This window comes from Dipodomys merriami, unplaced genomic scaffold, assembly GCF_024711535.1.
Source record: "Dipodomys merriami isolate MVZ:Mamm:240054 unplaced genomic scaffold, mDipMer1.0.p SCAF_1, whole genome shotgun sequence".
Lineage (NCBI taxonomy): Eukaryota > Metazoa > Chordata > Mammalia > Rodentia > Heteromyidae > Dipodomys > Dipodomys merriami.
Window position 1 is genome coordinate 76,430,903 of NW_027202270.1, and position 16,329 is coordinate 76,447,231.

Sequence of the window (16,329 nt, forward strand, 5' to 3'; positions counted from 1 at the left end):
TTTTGAGTTCAAACCCCAGTAACATTTTAAAAGAAAACAAAGATTATGAGTGACTGTTAAAGGTAGTGACATGGCTGGTGCTGGTGGCTCACGTCTATAATCCTAGCTGCTCAGGAGGCTGAGATCTGAGGATCGCAATTCAAAGCCAGCTTGGGTAGGAAAGTCCGAGAGACGCTTACCTCCAGTAAACCACTAGAAAATCGGAAGTGGCACTGTGGCTCAAGAGGTAGAGTGCTTGCCTTGAGATGAAGAGCTGAAGGATAGTGCCCAAGCCCAGAGTGCAAGCCCCACAACCAACCAAAAAAAAAAAAGTAGTGACGTAGTGATATATAGTGACATGAGTACATACTGGTATCTGACCAGTGTGTATGCTTCCTTAATATGTTGAGCTCTTTGCTCTGAGAAACTAAGCATCTTTTAGATATAAACACACACATGCTCACTTCTTTTTCTCTCCTAAAGACATGTAATTATTCAGCTTCAAGAACAGTCTGAGCATTGATTTGCTTAATGATCTTTGACCTCTTACTTCATTGCTTCAGTTTGTTAAATATCCTTTAGAAATGGTCCTTGGGACCCTACTGCATTGCTGGTGGTAATGTATACTAATACAACCACTTTGGAAAGCAGTCTGGAGGTACCTCAGAAAGCTAAATATAGACCTCCCCTGTGACCCAGCCATACCATGCCTAGGTATCTACCCCGCGCAACAAGAACCAGTATACAAAGACACATGCACCTCCATGTTCATTGCAGCACTGTTCACAACAGCCAAAATATGGAAACAACCCAGATGTCCCACTACTGATGAGTGGATCCAAAAATTGTGGAACCTATATACAGTGGAATATTATGAAGCCATTAAAACAAAATAATGGCGTTTGCCGGGAAATGGATGGAACTATAGCAAATCATATTGAGCGAGATAAGCTTGATATGTGGATGCTAAAGCCAAAATGCAAGGAGATATAACAAAGTAAACAAGGCTCAAGAAACAAGCCAGGCGCTGGTGGCTCACGCCTGTAATCCTAGCTACTCAGGAGGCTGAGATCTGAGGATCGCAGTTCAAAGCCAGCCCGGACAGGAGAGACCATGAGACTCCTATCTCCAATAAACCACCAGAAAACCGGAAGTGGCGCTGTAGCTCAAGTGGTAGAGCGCTCGCCTTGAGCTGAAGAGCTGAAGGACAGCACCCAGGCCCAGAGTTCAAGTCCCACGACCGACAAAAAAAAAAAAAGAAACAGGACTTCCACTCACTTTGTCATATCATTGCTAAATGACTCCATGTTCTTGGCACATCTGAGGGAAGCTAGGAGGAGGACACAGAATCAGAGGGAAATGGGAAAACATACAACAGAGGGGCCCATCAGCTGCACTAGATATTGATGCAAAGGAACTAAGCAACTCAAAGGCAGCAATGGGAGGGAGAAGATGAGAGGGTAAGAGGGAACAGCTTACACTAAGCGAAAAGAAGGAAATGTTAATGTCACCTGATGTGGAAGAAATAGTTGTCAAGGCTCAGAGAATTCACAAACTTTTTTTTTTTTTTTCGGTCGGGCATGGGGCTTAAACTCTGTGCTTGGGTACTGTCCCTCAGCTCTTCAGCTCAAGGCGAGCCACAGCTTGAGCCACAGCACCACTTCCCGTTTTCTAGTGTTTATTAGAGATAAGAGTCTCACAGCGGGCTGGGAAGGTGGCTCAGTGGTAGAGGGCTTGCCTTGCATGCTTGAGGCCCTGGGTTCAATTCCTCAGCACCACATAAGCAAAAAGAAAAAAGCCAGAAGTGGTGCTTGAGCAGAAGAGCTGAGGGACATCACCCAGAGATCAGGCCCCATGACCAGACCCCCCACCCAAAAAAAAGAGTCCCACGGACTTTCCCGCCCGGGCTGGCTTTGAACCTTGATCCTCAGCTCTCAGCCTCCTGAGTAGCTAGGATTACAGGCATGAGCCCCCAGCGCCCGGTGGAATTCACAAACTATAGACCATGATAATGATAATTTGCCTTGTAAAGATTAAAATGTGACTATTCCACAATACTGTGAAATTTATGTAATCACCTAGTCTCAAAAAATTATTTTAAAAAATGGACGGTTGGCTTAAATAGTAAGTCTGCTGTCTTCATATTCATAAATTTGCTACATAAAATTCATAGACCTCTCTAATAATAATTTATTTTCAAAGGCATCTCTGTAGTAATTCATTGTTCAGTGGCCTCGGAAGTTTCAACCTTTTCAGTTCCTCAAAATATTTCCATCTGAGCCCGATGTCAGTGGCTCATGTCTGTAATCCTAGCTTCTCAAGGAGACAGATCTGAGGATCGTGGTTTAAAGCCAGCCTAGGCAGGAAAGTCTGTGAGACTCTTATCTACTTAACCACCAAAAAACCGGAAGTGGCGCTGTGCCTCAATTGGTAGAGCGCTTGCCTTGAGCTGAAGAACTTGGGGACAACACCCAGACTGAGTTCAAGCCCCACGACCCACAGAAAAAAAAAATTCCATCTATTATACTCTTACATTTAATGCAGCTGTCCTGGGGTAGAAATGTTTCTCTAGCTTCATTGCTGTTTTGAAACAGATTTCCAAAGAGTCACAGGACTTCATTGTGGAACAGTATAAACGCCTCCGCCAGAGGGATGGTTCTGGAGTAACCAAGTCTTCATGGAGGATTACAGTGCGACAGCTTGAGAGCATGATCCGTCTCTCTGAAGCTATGGCTCGGATGCACTGCTGTGATGAGGTATCAAAGTCACTTTGACCTGATGAGAATGAAGAGAAATTGGTTTATTGGTTTGTTGGTTTGTAGGCATGTTTTATATCTTTGATATGGAACATTCTATACTTAGTCATAGATGGTTTGTATGAAACTGTTGAATGCTCACAGGATATATGACATATTTCCTTCAAGTGGGTTTTTGTCAAGCATTTTTGAGTATATTAGCTGTATCAGATGTAATAAGATAATCATTACAGTAAGTGTCTGTAGAGTTTAGTTACCATTTATTCAGTTAAAAAAACATAATCAGACCCTATAGTGTGCTAGGCCTCTAGCCTGAATACAAATTGATAACTATGATAATGTAACTTCAGAACTCAAACTTTTCATTGAGTTTGTTACAATACAATGTATTTGGGTTATTGTTTTTATGTGTGATGAGGATTGGATCCAGGACCTGTACATGTTAAGCACACAGTGAACCTGAGCTGTACCTGCAGCCTGGAGGTGGATTGGTTGGTTGGATTTTTGCTGTTTGTCTGAGATATGGTCTTGCTATGCAGCCCAGGCTGGCCTAGAACTGAACATCTTGTACTCAGTCTCCTGATTGATAGGAGATGGACAACAGCATTCTGTTTAGCTCTATGATTTTTATTTTATTTTTAATATAATTTTATTATTAAGGTGTCATACAGAGGGGTTACCATTTCATAAATGATGTAATGATTACATAACTTTTTTGGGACAGTGTTACCTCTTCCTTTGCTTTCTTCCAGTTTCCCGTCTCATCCCTCCCACAAGTTAGTTACATAGTTCATTTTTCACATAGCATACACTCAATAGCATGATTGCATTTGTTCCCCTTCTTCCCTTTCTGCACACCCCTTTGCGTTTCCCCGTTCTCTTCCTTCCCCCCCCCAAAAAAGCAAAAACAGATACCAACAACAACAAAGTAAATTGCCATTTCCTGGAAATCATATCAGTAAATAGTATTTTAAATGCTCAGAGAAGTTACTCCTTCGGGTTCTTCCCCAGGGATATCGTTCAAGCTGTGTATGAATGCATAGAGTCCTGTATAGGTTATGTTCAGATTTTTATATCTAGCTTCCACATATGGGAGAAAACCTGTGCTGTTTGTCTCTCTGAGCTTGGCTTACCTTATTTAGTATGATTTCTTCTAGGACCATCCATTTTCCTTCAAATGACATAATCTTATTCTTTGTAATAGGTCATTAAAATTCTGTTTTGTATATGTACCACATTTTATTGATCCACTCATCTGTTTTAGGGCAGCTGGGCATTTCAGTAACTTGGCTATTGTGAATAGTGCAGCATGAAAAAGTTGCATGGTTTTTGAATAGTTCTTTGAACTAAGACTCTTACAGGCATATGTCAGTGAGAATTAAGGGGAAAGAGGATTATAGAAGTCCCTCATCTGCTTCAGTAAAAGTAGCTTTTATATATTTAAGTCAAAAGTAAGATTTTTTTTTGTTCTTGTGTGTGTGCAAGTGCATACATGTGCATGTGTGTGTTAGAACTTGAGACCTAGTGATCTTGCTTGGCTTTTTCTGCTTATAGTTGTGGTGCTCTACCACACCATGTCTTCTCATACCAAGCACATTAGGTTTTCTCTTTATGGGTAAAAGTTCAGCCTACAGTTCAAGCAAGTAGGCTCTGAGAGATCTCTCAGCATATATACACTTAAAACAAGAAGGTGGGTCAGCGATAGAGTGCTTGCCTCGCATGCATGAGGCCCTGGGTTTGATTCCTCAGCACCACATAAACAGAAAAGGCTGAAAGTGGTATGGTGGCTCAAGTGGTAGAGCACTAGCCTTGAGCTGAAGAGCTCGGGGGACAGTGCCCAGGTCTGGAGTTCAAGTCCCACAACTGACAAATAATTTTTTTTTTTTTTAAAAGGACTCTTTGGACTGGGAAGGTGGCTCAGTGGTAGAGTGCTTGCCTTGCATGCATAAGGCCCTAGCTAGGTTTGATTCCTCAGCACCACATAAGCAGAAAAAGCTGAAAGTGGCGCTATGGCTCAAGTGGTAGAGTGCTAGCCTTGAGCTGAAGAGCTGAGGGACAATGCCCAGGCCCAGAGTTCAGGCCCATGACTGACCAAAAAAAAAAAAAAAAAAAAGGACTCTCTAAGTTCTATTTCCATATCACTATTCACATCTAACTGCTACCTATCATTGACTCCTCAAGGACTTGAAACACTGAAATCTGCTTAAGTTGCCGTCTGTCTTTGGCGAGTACCTGCTGGCATATGGTACAGGACTGGATCAAAAATCTTGAGCTTGCTTTCTGTTGTTGGGGACAACTGAGATCTCAGATCATAATGATCCAAAGAATCATCTGTACAGTTGCTGTAGAAAGTCTCTCTCTTTCTCTCTCTTTCTCTTCTGAGGCTTGAATTCTGTGCCTGGGTACTGGGGAGCTCTTCAGCTCAAGGCTAGCGCTCTACCACTTGAGCTACAGTACCACTTCCAGTTTTCTGGGTGGTTTATTGGAGATAAGTCTCAACGGCCTTTCCTGACCAAGCTAGCTGATCCTTAGATCTCAGCCTCCTGAGTAGTTGAGTAGCCAGTGTCATGAGCCACTTGCTCCCAGCTCCTGAACTTTTTTGGAGGGAGAGGTCTGGTTGTGGGGCCTAAACTCTGGGCCTGAGCGCTGTCCCTCAGCTCTTAAGCTCAAGGCTAATGCTCTACCACTTGAGCCACAGCGCCACTTCCGGCTTTTTTCTTTTTGCTTATGTGGTGCTGAGGAATTGAACCTCATCCATGCAAGGCAAGCCCTCTACCACTGAGCCACCTTCCCAGCCCTTTCTGAACTTTTTTGTATGAGGTTATTGCTTTACCCCTAGAGTCACACTACCACTTCCAGCTTTTTGGTGTTTAATTGGAGATAAGAGTTTCCTGATAAGGCTGGCTTAAAACTGTAATCCTCAGATCTCAGCCTCCTGAGTAGTGAGGATTACAGGTTTGAGCCACTGACTCCTGGGTAAGCTTGGTATTTTTATTAGTATAACACTAAGTTTATTATATCTAGACATGATATGACATGCCTATTATCCCAGCACTTAAAGGAAGAGGCAGGAGGACCCTTCAAGGTCACCATCTTAGAAAACCAAGTTAGTGGTGGAATACTTGCTTAATACATATAAAGTCCTGGGCTCTAGCTCTAGAATTAAAAAAAAATTATATACATTCATAGTTTTGCTTGCAGAGAATTTCTTCATTCTTGCCAACACATGATATTGTCAGTCATGTTATCCATTCTGGTAAATTTGTTGTATGTGATTTTATTGGCCTATCAACAGTGACTGAATTGCCTTATTACTGGTTCAGGTCCAACCTAAGCATGTGAAGGAAGCCTTTAGGTTACTGAATAAATCAATCATTCGGGTTGAAACACCTGACGTCAATCTAGATCAAGAGGAAGAGACCCAAATGGAGGTAGATGAGGGTCCAGGAGGCATCAATGGTAAGATGTTTATTTCTGATTGTTCTGGAGTTAGGGACCGCAGTTTTTTGCAATGTCTTGTGGTTCAAATGAACTTATTAATAGTTATAAGTGACTATAGTGAAAGAAAATAATGGATATTGAGAAAGTATAATTTTAAAAAGTGAAACTAATTAAAGTATAGTTAGTTTATATAAAATATATGTGCTTGAAAGATAAGTATACCAAAATGGGGTAGTAGACTTAAGTCCTTTGACCAACACACTTTTTTGTAGTATTTCATTCTTGAATTATAAACATTTTCAAATATACTAGAATTTTTTATTTAGTACATCATACTTACTGCAAATGGATTTAGTATTATGAAATCCCAACTTTCATTCCTCCCAATGTAGTTGTTTTTGCTAAGAGTTGATAAATTTGCTTCTAATTTATTTGTAAAAATGTTATGTTTTACCTTTCTGAAATTATTAAATATAAGCAGTACATTTAGAAACACTTAGTAAGTGGATACTAAAGCACAGAAACAAATGGTTAACTTTTCACACAGGTCATGCTGACAGCCCTGCCCCCGTGAATGGAATTAATGGCTACAGCGAAGATGTACATCAAGAGTCTGTTCCCAAACCCTCCTTAAGGCTGGGCTTCTCTGAGTATTGCCGAATCTCTAACCTTATTGTGCTACACCTCAGAAAAATGGAAGAAGGTGATGCTATACTTAATATTTATTGCTCATATATGTTGTATTAAGCGTGTTTGCATAGGCCACTTCTGATTGCTAAGTAGTGCATTATGTCAGAAGACATAATGAATTGTTATATAGGCTTATTTTATCAAGTAAATTTTTGTGGGATATGGGTGTAGCCTGACAGCCTAAAGATTTCTCCACCAATTTAGTTGTCAGATAAAGGTTAAGAGGTCATTTTGGGGGGCTGGGAAGGTGGCTCAGTGGTAGAGCACTTGCCTTGCATGTATCAGACCCTGGGTTCGATTCCTCAGCACCACATAAGCAAAAAGAAAAAAGCCAGAAGTGGCGCTGTGGCTCAAGTGGTAGAGCGCTAGCCTTGAGCTGAAGAGCTGAGGGACAGCGCCCAGGCCCAGAGTTCAGGTCCCACGACTGGACCCCGCCCCAAAAAAAGAAGTTTTGCTTTCTGTTGCTTCCTAACTTATGCCTTCAGTTGTTGCCAAACATTCTCTATAGGTGATAAGATATATGATGAAGTCCTTTCATACTTTGTGAAGTCTTACTAGCTTCAAGAACTTGTTTTTTACAATCATACTTTATTGGTGCTTGGTTCCTCCCCACCTCCCCTTCTGGATAAAGTGTATTTTTAAGTAATGTAACAGGTTATTTCAGGCCTGTGCTGGAACATTGCAAACATTATATGAGCAGATGTGCTGTCTGACAGGTTGATGGTTATCTAATCTGTATATTATCTTCCTATGTATGCAAACTCCAAGGATGAGCAATACAGTTTACTGGAAAGTAATCTTTTTAAAATACTTTTTTTGTTGCAGAAGAAGATGAGTCAGCATTGAAGAGGAGTGAGCTTGTTAACTGGTACTTGAAGGAAATGGAATCAGAAATAGACTCTGAAGAAGAACTTATAAATAAAAAGAGAATCATAGAGAAAGTCATTCATCGACTCACACACTATGTATGTACATACTGCACTTGTTTTCTAGTGTTAATGAGGGAAAGAGTTTGTGTCTTACAGATTTTTTGGGGTATAGTCAGGACTGAGTGTTAAGAATTATTTCCTGGGCTGGGAAGGTGGCTCAGTGGTAGAGCGTTTGCCTTGCATGCATGAGGCCCTGGGTTCGATTCCTCAGCACCATATAAGCAAAAAGAAAAAAGCTGGAAGTGGCGCTGTGGCTCAAGTTGTGGAGCACTAGCCTTGAGCTGAACAGCTGAGGAACAGTGCCCAGGCCCAGAGTTCAGGCCCCATGACCGGACCCCAAAAAAAAAAAAAAAAAGAGGAATTATTTCCTTTATAATGTAAGTAGAATTTAGGTGAAATCTGGGAAGGTGACTTTAGAATCTTTGCATGTAGGGCTTTTTTGTTGTTGTTGTTGTTGTTGGTTGTACGTCTTGAACTCTGGACCTGGGCACTGTCCCTGATCTCTTCAGCTCAAGGCTAGTGTTCTACCACTTAAGCCACAGTGCCACTTCCAGTTTCCTAGTGGTTAATTGGAGATAGAGTCTCATGGAGCCTGGTACAGGTAGCTCATGCCTGTAATCCTAGCTACTCAGGAGGCTGAGATCTGAGGATTATGGTTCAAAGCCAGCCTGGGCAGGAAGGTCTGTGAGACTCTTATCTCCAATAAACCACTAGAAAACCAGAGGTGATACTGTGGCTCAAGAGGTAAAGTGCTTGCCTTGAGCTGAAGAGCTGAGGGACAGAGTTCAAGCCCCATGACCACAAAAGAGTCTCACAGACTGTCTGCCCAGGCTGGCTTTGAATTGTGATCCTCAGATCTCAGCCTCGACTAGCTAGGATGACAGGTGTGAGCCACCAGTGCCCAGCTATAGGACTTTTTTTAAAATTGGCAGTCCTAGAGATCAAGTTCATATTAATCAAGCACTTTCCCGTTGTGCTGTATCCTATCTCTGTTCAGACTTTTTTTTTCCTTGTGTTTATTATTATTATAAAGGTGTTTACAGTTACAGTACTAAAGAGTACATTTCTTTTTAGACAGTGTCATCCCTGATTGGATACTTTTAACCATTTGCTTTTCATCCTGATTAGCCAGATGCATATAGTGAACCCCTGGGCATGAATCCTCTCAATTTCACTTCCTTTCTATGTTTCATCTTCCTCATATTCTTAGTTTCCCTTTACTCAGCCTTTATTGTTCTGCTACACACCAAACATGGAGGACTTTGCACTTGCCATTTATCTCGCCTCATATATCTTCCTCCATTCTGGTATAAGTTTAAATGTTATCTCTAGAAGTCTTGCTTGCCTGGCATGTTAACAGATAGCAGCCTGCAGCTTTTGCTATTCTGCTTTATGCTTCTTCATAGTGTTTATTTTGGGGGGGAGGGGTGGGGTCCGGCCGTGGGGCCTGAACTCTGGGCCTGGGTGCTGTTCCTCAGCTCTTCAGCTCAAGGCTAGTGCTCTACCACTTGAGCCACAGCACCACTTCCGGCTTTTTTCTTTTTGCTTATGTAGTACTGAGGAATTGAACCCAGGGCCTCATGCATGGAAGGCAAGCGCTTTACCACTGAGCCACCTTCCCAGCTCTCGTAGTGTTTCTTTTTGCTTGGCAGTATATTCTTAGATTCTGAGTTTGTCTTCCAGAATAGAAGCTCCATTTGGGGAGAGCAGGGACTTTATTAACTGTTATTCCCAGTGCCTGCAGTGATAAAGGCCACATAGAGGGATCTGGTATTTGTTGAGTGATTGGATTTTCTTGTTCTCAATTGTCAATTCCCTTCACAGGGCTCACAATGTGTAAATATTCCACATTACATGTCAGGGTTGTATCATCTGATAAACTTTACCTATGGGATTAGATAAGTATATAATTATAGGTGTTGAGGGTATGTGAAAATCATAACTCAGACTGGAATTTAATAATGTATGAGGCAGGCTGGGCAGGTGGCTCAGTGGTAGAGTGCTTGCCTTGCATGCATGAGGCCCTGGGTTTGATTCCTCAGCAACACAGCAACAAAAAAAGCTGGAAGTGGTGCTGTTGCTAAAGTGGTAGAGCATTATTAGCCTTCAGCTGAAGAGCTGAGGAACAATGCCCAGGCCCCACCACCAAAAAAGTATATATAATAATGATAATAATGTATGAGACAGGCTAAACTGAGCTTGTGTACACAGCTGTTGGTCCTCTTCCCCCCAGCATTGAGGTAAACTCAGATGTTCACACATGCCTTACCTTTTTTTTTTTTTTTGTCGGTTGTGGGGCTTGAACTCTGGGCCTGGGCGCTGTCCTTCAGCTCTTCAGTTCAAGGCGAGCGCTCTACCACTTGAGCTACAGTGCCACTTCTGGTTTTCTGGTGGTTTATTGGAGATAGTCTCACGGTCTTTCCTGCCCGGGCTGGCTTTGAACCGCGATCCTCAGATCTCAGCCTCCTGAGTAGCTAGGATTACAGGCGTGAGCCACCAGGGCCCGGCTATGCCTTACCATTTGAGTTACAACTCTAGCATCTCAATCTCCTGCACACACACACATGCTAGTCCTCTGGATTGAGACTGTCCTAAACATTTTTGCTCAAGGGTAATGCACCACTTGAACCACAGCTCCACTTCAAGCTCTTTGCTTGTTAACTGGAGATAAGAGTCTCAGGGACTTTCCAGCCAGCCAGCTTGGATCCTCAGATCTCTCTGTAGGATTACAGGAGCCACTGGCTCCCAGGTTAGTCTCTCTGGCTTTTAGTTTCTTTTTTTTTTTTTTTTGGCCAATCATGGGGCCTGAACTCTGGGTGGGCGCTGTCTTTGAGCTCTTCAGCTCAAGGCAAGCACTCTACTACTTGAGCCCCAGTTCCACTTCCCCTTTCCTTTTCTTTTTCTTCCTGAGGCAGTTTCACTCCATACTGGCCTCAAAATTGCAATGTAGCTCAGTCCAGCTAGACTTTGTATTCTAGATCCTTCTGCTTTGGGTTCCTTATAATCCCAACACTCAGGCGACTGAGACAAGAGAATCCAGAGTTCCAGGCCAGGCTGAACTAAATTAGAAAAAGATTTTTTGGTATATGAAAATGTCCAGCCATGTATGCATTATCCAGCCATGTAATTGTAACCCCTCTGTACAGTATGTTCACAAATAAAATTAAAAAAAAAAAAAAAAAAAAGAAAATGTCCAGCCAGGCGCTAGTGGCTCATGCCTGTAATCCTAGCTACTCAGGAGGATGAGGTCTGAGGATTACAGTTCAAAGCCAGACCGGGCAGAAAAATCCATGAGATTCTTTTTTTTTTTTTTTTTTTTTTGCTGGTCATGGGGCCTGAACCCTAGGCCTGGCCGCTGTCCCTCAGCTCTTCAGCTCAAGGCTAGCGCTCTACTACTTGAGCCACAGCACCACTTCCGGCTTTTTCTGCTTATGTGGTGCTGAGGAATCGAACCCAGGGCCTCATGCATGCGAGGCAAGCACTCTACCACTGAGCCACCTTCCCAGCCCCTCTTTTTTTTTTTTTTTTTGTCCATTGTGGGACCTGAACTCTGAGCCTGGGCACTGTCCCTCAGCTTTTCTGCTATAGACTAGAGCTCTACCACTTGAGCCTAAGCCCCACTTCCCTCTTTTTCTGCTTATGTGGTGTTGAGAAATCTAACCGAAGGCCTCATACATGCAAGGCAAGCACTCTACCACTGAGCCACCTTCCCAGCCCCTCCTTGAGATTCTTATCTCTAATTAACTACCAGAAAACCAGAAGTGGTGCTGTTGCTCAAGTGGTAGAGAGCTTGCCTTGAGCTGAAGAGCTCAAAGACAGCACCTTGAGCTGAAGAGCTGAGGGAAGGGATAGCACCCAAAGCCAGAGCAGAGTTTAAGCCCCACAGCTGACTAAGAAAAAAAAAAAGGAGGGCTGGGAAGGTGGCTCAGTGGTAGATTGCTTGCCTTACATGCCTGAGGCCCTGGGTTCGATTCCTCAGCACCACATAAGCAAAAAGAAAAAAGCTGGAAGTGGCGCTGAATAAACAGATAATAGAGAAATACACTTGGCATCATCTTAAAATTTGAACACTTCCTTTTTTGAAATTATTAGTGAACATTTGACATACTGTCACATTAAGTATTAAAATTCCAGTATTGGTGTACATATTTCAAAGGAGGTTCATGGTGTAAAAAGGGCATGAAACACTGATAATAATTTTAAGACATAGTCTTTAGGTTTTCAGTGGGGAAATAAAATAGTGCATAGAAGGATCAGTGTTTGGTGTATCTGGACATTTTTGTAATATTGTTGGAGAGTAAGGACAAATGCTTGTGTTCCACAGGATCATGTTCTAATTGAACTCACACAAGCTGGATTGAAAGGTTCTACAGAAGGAAGTGAGAGCTATGAAGAAGATCCCTATTTGGTAGTTAACCCTAACTACTTGCTTGAAGACTGAAATACTAAAAGTAACTGACAAGAGCCAACGAGCTTTGGCACAGCTCTTTCTGACCTGGAACCTGTATGGAGTTCTGCTAAGAAGTAAACTGATGCTTTGGAATTTGTCCCAAGAATAACAGTGGAGTCCTATGTATCACATTCCTATAATATGCTTTTATACCAGCACCAGCTTTAGTGTGTTTCTTGTCCCAATAAAGTTGAAACTCAGTAATATGTGGTTTCTGTAAGACCTTTGCTTTGTTTGAAAAAGCCTGTCACTTCTATGGTATTCAGTATCTTACCAATCAAGAAGTTAAACTTTCTTCAGTTGCTAACTACTGCTTTTATTCATTAAATAAAATAATTTGACCTGAAGTTGTATATTGGATTTATTTCTGCACTCTTATTATTCATGTACTTGTGAATGTGAATCCCTTTTTACTTAATCTGTAGTAAAGGGTAGAGATACGATATAGATTTAGAATTTTATTTCTGTACAGAAGGGTTTTTAATAGAAAACCTAGAACTAGAGAGAAGCTTGGAAATTCCAAGATTTATTTTAGTATCTTATTACAGTTTCTAAAAATACAAGGTTTACTGGACACCAGTTGATTATGCCTGTAATCCTAGCTACTCAGGAGGTTGAAATCTGAGGATCGAGGTTGAAAGCCAGCCCAAGCAGGATAGTCCCTGAGACTTATCAAGCAAGAAGCAGAGATGTTGCTCAAGTGGTAGAGTGCTAGCCTTGAGTAGAAAAGCTCAAAGGCCCAGGCTCTGAGTTCAAACCCCAGTACTAGCACATACACACAAAACATATAGTTTATTGTACTTTTATTTATTTATTTTGTCGTGTGAGGCTTGAACTCTGGGCCTGGGCACTGTGCCTCAGCTCTTCAGCTCAAGGCTATTGTACTACTACTTGAGCCACAGTGCCACTTGCAGTTTTCTGAGTGGTTTAATGGAGCTAAGAGTCTCATGGACTTTCCTGCCCAGCCTGGCTTTGAACCGTGGTCCTCAGATCTCAGCCTCTTAGTAGCTAGGATTACAGGCATGAGCCAGCTCCTGTTACTTTTCTATGGGTCATTCTTTCCTTCAACCTTTTCTCCCTCCCTCCCTCCCTCATTCCTTTTGTTCCTAGGATTTTGCTAATGTTAGCCATGTTGACCTCAAACTCCAAACCTGCCTCAGCCTGGGGTATGTATCACTACACCTAGCCCTAGGATTATTTCCACATACAGCCATATATATAAGCTGTCTTCAAATTTTGTGGCTTTGTTCCAAGGAGTTACATCCTTGCTTTATCTGTTAAAAAGAGCTAAGTCAGCTGGGTGCTAATGGCTTACATCTATAATCCTAGCTACTTAGGGGACTAAGATATTACCTCCAATAAACTACCAAAGCTAGAAGTGGAGCCATGACTCAAATAGTAGAGTAATAGCCTTGGGCAAAAAATACCTGAGGGAAAGCACCTGGGCTCTTGTTCAAGCCTCAGTAGTGGCACAAAAAGGTGAGTAAAATGCTCACTCAAGAGCCATTAATGGTGGGAAAGAAACAACTGCAGGACTATGGCATAATCCCATGTAAACTTGTTGCATATTTTTGTGTTAACTCTTATTTTTGCATTTGTCTAGTGTTTATCTTGTAGCCTTATATAACATGTTAACATCTATTTAATCTACAATAGGGATGGTGAGGAAATAGGCACAAAATAAGCTACTTTTGCCACATGAGATCTAAATCTAGACAAGAACCATGAAGCTGAGGGAAAATGCACATTGGTAAAAATTTCTGTCCTAGCTTGAAGGGGAGGGAAGTAGACAAAAGGAGAATTGGAAGGATTTTTTTTTTTTTTAATGAATGAGTGAATTTTTAGAGGAGTGGAAGAAAAATGTTGAGGAGTGATCTACTTTTCTGTAACCCATCCAAGAAAAATGTCTTCAGACATTCTGTTTCTTCTTAAATTAGATGGAAAAGTTGTTTGTATTGTATGTTAAGGTCTAAAATTTCAAATATTGCAGGGGTGAGCCATGTGATATTATTATCATAGATAACTAAGTTAAACATTGTATTGGTAATCACTTAGTAACTTATCTGAGCTGTAGTTATAAAAGGATTCCTCCTATGTACCTCCTAACAGCTCTCTGAAAATGGAGCTGTCTGGGAAAATGGTCTTCATTGTCCTCCTAAGTTTTTCATGTCAGGGGGCAGAGTGGGAAGCTCTTGATAGAAATTTCATTTCAGCTGCTGGTCCTCTAACCAATGCCTTCCTGTACAACCTGAGCCACCCTCTGGGAAACCAGGGTTCTCATTTGGTAGCTGGCAGCAGTGACATTTATGTTTGTCAACAGCCTTTGCCCTCTTTCCTGCCAGAGTTGTTTAGCAGTCTTCATGCCAATAAGATCACGCATTATAAATTATTCCTCTCATGGGCACAACTCCTCCCATCAGGAAGCTCCAAAAATCCAGACAAGGAAACAGTGCAGTGCTACCGGCAACTCCTCGAGGCCCTCACAGCTGCACAGCTTCAGCCTATGGTCGTCCTGCATCACCAGACCCTACCTACCAACTTTGTCAAGGGAGCTGTGTTTGCTGACCTCTTTGTTGACTATGTCTCATTTGCTTTCCACTCCTTTGGGGACCTCGTTGGGATCTGGTTCACCTTTGGTGACTTGAAGGAAGTGATCATGGCTCTTCCCCACCAGGAATCAAGAGCTTCCCGTCTCCAGTACATCACTGATGCTCACAGAAAAGCTTATGACATTTACCATGAAAAATACGCATCTCAGGGTAAGTATGTGTTGGCCCTGATGGCTGGCCCATGGCAGCCTCCATCTATACCTTGCCCGATCCTCAAAAGCAGCTCTTGGCATTTCTTCTGCTCACTTTCAGTAGGACCATCTCTCCCCACCCTGGGGCCTAGACATTAGTGGCAAGTCAGTATTATTATTTCCTAAGGGAGGCAGGAAGGGATGGTTTATATTGCACAATGCCCAAACATTTCCTTTGAGGAATATCTTACATACCCATTTCCAAGACTTGGTTCTGTTTAGTCACTATTACCTCTCTTGTCTTGCTCTTCTTTTTCCCTTCCTGTCTCTTCCCAGAAAGCACTATCTGAGAATTTCTTCAGACTACTTATGAAACCGCCTTATGAAAACCAATTGAGGGATGGGAATGTAGCTTAGTGGTAGAGTGCTTGCCTAGCATGCATGAAGCCCTGGGTTCAGTTTCTCAGTACACATAAACAGAAAAAAGCTGGAAGTGGTGCTGTCGTTCAGGTGGTAGTGTGCTAGCCTTGAGCAAAAAGCAGCTCAGGGACAGTGCCCACACCCTGAGCTCAAGCACCAGGACAGGTGGGGAGAAAAACAAAACGTCAATTTCTACATTCTGGTTGGAGCTTACGTTCATTCTATCAGGGAGGCAGACAAGTACAAAATAATATAGCCGGGTGCCAGTGGCTCAAGCGTGTAATCCTAGCTACTCAGGAGGCTGAGATCTGAGGATTGTGGTTCAAAGTCAGCCTGGGCAGGAAAGGCCATGAGACCCATCTCCAATAAATCGCTCAGAAAACCAGAAGTGGCGCTGTGGTTCGAGTGGTAGAGCGCTAGCCTTGAGCTGAAGAACTGAGGGGCAGCACCCAGGCCCAGAGTTTAAGCCCCACGACCGACAAAAACAAAAAACAATGTACTGACAGGTAATGGAAAGACCATTTATGTGTGTGTTAATCCCAGATCTGTACATGCTGGGAAAGTGTTCTGCACTATACCTGCAATCTCATAAATTTATTGTAATTTTTACATTACAAATTTTGTTGCTGTAAAAGTTTTCATATGTAAACTCTTACCCATCTTCGGGCAAATTTTTAAACATTTTTAAAATTATTATATCTAAGTAGTTTTACAAAGAAGTTCCCATTCTACAAAAATATATGAATTCAAGGTGTCTGAGAACATTGTCACCCATCGCTCCTAACCCATCCCTTCTCTCACTTTTCTTTTTTTTTTTAGTTTATTTTTTTATTGTGAAAATACTGTACAGAGGGGTTACAATTACATGGGCAAGATAATGAGTACATTTCTTATCAAGCATTGTAGCCTCCTCCTTTGTTTCCC

The 16,329-nt window shown here is 42.1% G+C and overlaps 2 protein-coding genes across 2 annotated transcripts in view; both read left to right on the forward strand.

The window, feature by feature from the left end:
- Mcm6 (minichromosome maintenance complex component 6) overlaps positions 1-12,592 on the forward strand; it is a 50,008-nt gene extending 37,416 nt beyond the window's left edge. Inside the window, exons 13-17 of the mRNA XM_070023875.1 lie at positions 2,574-2,735; positions 6,059-6,194; positions 6,724-6,879; positions 7,692-7,831; positions 12,120-12,592. Of these exons, the coding sequence (XP_069879976.1) occupies positions 2,574-2,735; positions 6,059-6,194; positions 6,724-6,879; positions 7,692-7,831; positions 12,120-12,236 (711 nt within the window). The 3' untranslated portion in view covers positions 12,237-12,592. The remainder of the gene's footprint in view (positions 1-2,573; positions 2,736-6,058; positions 6,195-6,723; positions 6,880-7,691; positions 7,832-12,119) is intronic.
- Positions 12,593-14,364: 1,772 nt separating this feature from the next.
- Lct (lactase) overlaps positions 14,365-16,329 on the forward strand; it is a 66,207-nt gene continuing 64,242 nt past the window's right edge. The window contains exon 1 of the mRNA XM_070038569.1: positions 14,365-15,004. Coding sequence (XP_069894670.1) covers positions 14,365-15,004 — 640 coding nt within the window. The remainder of the gene's footprint in view (positions 15,005-16,329) is intronic.